Below are 2,500 nucleotides of genomic sequence, written 5' to 3'. Positions count from 1 at the left end.
CACAGTTAGCAAATGTGACATGTCAGAAAGTCTGTAGATGCCTTGGAGAACCTTATGATGCCTAAAGGGTTCCTCCTTATGAAGAGGGTCCTGGGTCCATCCTGGTTTAGAGGGTCCTGGGTTCCTCCTTGTGCAGAGTGTCCTGGGTTCCTCCTTGTGCAGAGTATCCTGAGTCCATCCTGGTGCAGAGTGACCTGGGTCCATCCTGGTTTAGAGTGTCCTGGGTTCCTCTTTGTGCAGAGTGTCCTGGGTTCCGCCTTGTGCAGAGGGTCCTGGGTTCCTCCTTGTGCAGAGTATCCTGAGTCCATCCTGGTGCAGAGTGACCTGGGTCCATCCTGGTTTAGAGTGTCCTGGGTTCCTCTTTGTGCAGAGTGTCCTGGGTTCCGCCTTGTGCAGAGGGTCCTGGGTTCCTCCTTGTGCAGAGTATCCTGAGTCCATCCTGGTGCAGAGTGACCTGGGTCCATCCTGGTTTAGAGTGTCCTGGGTTCCTCTTTGTGCAGAGTGTCCTGGGTTCCGCCTTGTGCAGAGGGTCCTGGGTTCCTCCTTGTGCAGAGTATCCTGAGTCCATCCTGGTGCAGAGTGACCTGGGTCCATCCTGGTTTAGAGTGTCCTGGGTTCCTCTTTGTGCAGAGTGTCCTGGGTTCCGCCTTGTGCAGAGGGTCCTGGGTTCCTCCTTGTGCAGAGTATCCTGAGTCCATCCTGGTGCAGAGTGACCTGGGTCCATCCTGGTTTAGAGTGTCCTGGGTTCCTCTTTGTGCAGAGTGTCCTGGGTTCCGCCTTGTGCAGAGGGTCCTGGGTTCCTCCTTGTGCAGAGGGTCCAGAGTCCATCCTGGTGCAGAGTGTCCTGGGTCCATCCTGGTGCAGAGTGTCCTGGGTCCATCCTTGTGCAGAGTGTCCTGGGTTCCGCCTTGTGCAGAGGGTCCTGGTTTCCTCCTTGTGCAGAGTGTCCTGAGTCCATCCTGGTGCAGAGTGTCCTGGGTCCATCCTGGTTTAGAGTGTCTTGGGTCCATCCTGGTGCAGAGTGACCTAGGTCCATCCTGGTTTAGAGTGTCTTGGGTCCATCCTGGTGCAGAGTGTCCTTGGTCCATCCTGGTGCAGAGTGTCCTGGGTTCCTCCTTGTGCAGAATGACCTGGGTCCATCCTGGTTTAGAGTGCCTTGGGTCCATCCTGGTGCAGAGGGTCCTGGTTTCCTCCTTGTGTAGAGTGTCCTGGGTTCCTCCTTGTGCAGAATGACCTGGGTCCATCCTGGTTTAGAGTGCCTTGGGTCCATCCTGGTGCAGAGGGTCCTGAGTCCATCCTGGTGCAGAATGTTCTGGGTCAATCCTGGTGCAGAATATCCTGGGTACATTTTTGTGCAGAGTGTCCTGAGTCTCTAATGGTGCAGAGGGTCCTGGGTCCCTAATGGTGGAGAGGGTTCTGGGTCCCTAATGGTGGAGAGGGTTCTGGGTCCCTAATGGTGGAGAGGGTTCTGGGTCCTGGTACATGAGGTCACAGTGAGGTTAACCTCCATCAAAGTCTTATGACTTCTTCTTTGAGTCCAGGTGCCTTGTCCTTGTGCTCAAGGTGTAAAACATCATGGAAGGTGAAGAGGTAACATTTAACAATACAGTAGAATATGAGAGGACAGTAGAAAAGAAAAGACAAAAGAATATAAATAGAAGAAAATACAATAGACCAGAAGACAGTAGAATATAAACAGAAGATAATAGAATATAAACAGAAGACAATAGAAAACAGGAGATAGTAGAATATAAACAGAAGACAATATAATATAAACAGAAGACAATAGAAAAGAACAGGAGATAAACAGATGACAATAGAAGATAAACAGATGACATTATAATTTAAACAGAAGACAATAGAATATAAATAGAAACATCATATATTTACCACGGTGAAGTGGGATCCGATCAGCAGCAGCAGAAAAACATTGATTAGATTCTCTTCAGACTCCATCTGTATCAAAGACGTTCCTCCTGAATTCACCTGGTTATCTGACTGGTTATCTGACTGTTTACCTGGTTATCTGACTGGTTATCTGACTGTTTACCTGGTTATCTGACTGGTTATCTGACTGTTAAACTGGTTATCTGTTCATCTATTTTGTATCTGTCTCTCTTCTTTTCTCTAGTCTCCCTCCTCCTTGCTGCTCTTCTTCCTCGTCCCTCCCTTCTCTCTCGGCTCTTCCTCCTCCCTCCCTCCTCTCTGTACTAGTTCCTCCTCCTTCTCTCCTCCCTCGGCTCTTCCTCCTCCCTCCCTCCTCTCTGTACTAGTTCCTCCTCCTTCTCTCCTCCCTCGGCTCTTCCTCCTCCCTCCCTCCTCTCTGTACTAGTTCCTCCTCCTTCTCTCCTCCCTCGGCTCTTCCTCCTCCCTCCCTCCTTCCTTCCTCTCTCTTCTTGTTCTCTGATATGACGCCAGAAATCGGCCAAGTGGAAACAAGAACCTCCTGCTGATGGTGTCAGTATTTATAACTGTGTTATACTGTGTTCCTCAGTAATAT

At 50.0% G+C, this 2,500-nt stretch overlaps 1 protein-coding gene across 1 annotated transcript in view; it reads right to left on the bottom strand.

Annotated features, from left to right (window-relative positions):
* The window catches only part of LOC117736917 (noelin-like), a 23,426-nt gene extending 21,238 nt beyond the window's left edge, over positions 1–2,188 (bottom strand). Inside the window, exon 1 of the mRNA XM_034542579.1 lies at positions 1,891–2,188. Within this exon, the coding sequence (XP_034398470.1) occupies positions 1,891–1,956 (66 nt within the window). The 5' untranslated portion in view covers positions 1,957–2,188. The remainder of the gene's footprint in view (positions 1–1,890) is intronic.
* Positions 2,189–2,500: the final 312 nt, after the last annotated feature.

Source organism: Cyclopterus lumpus, chromosome 9 (genome assembly GCF_009769545.1).
Source record: "Cyclopterus lumpus isolate fCycLum1 chromosome 9, fCycLum1.pri, whole genome shotgun sequence".
Classification (NCBI taxonomy): Eukaryota; Metazoa; Chordata; class Actinopteri; order Perciformes; family Cyclopteridae; genus Cyclopterus; species Cyclopterus lumpus.
The sequence above is the reverse complement of the archived record's forward strand: the minus strand, read 5'-3'. Positions and strand labels throughout refer to the sequence as shown.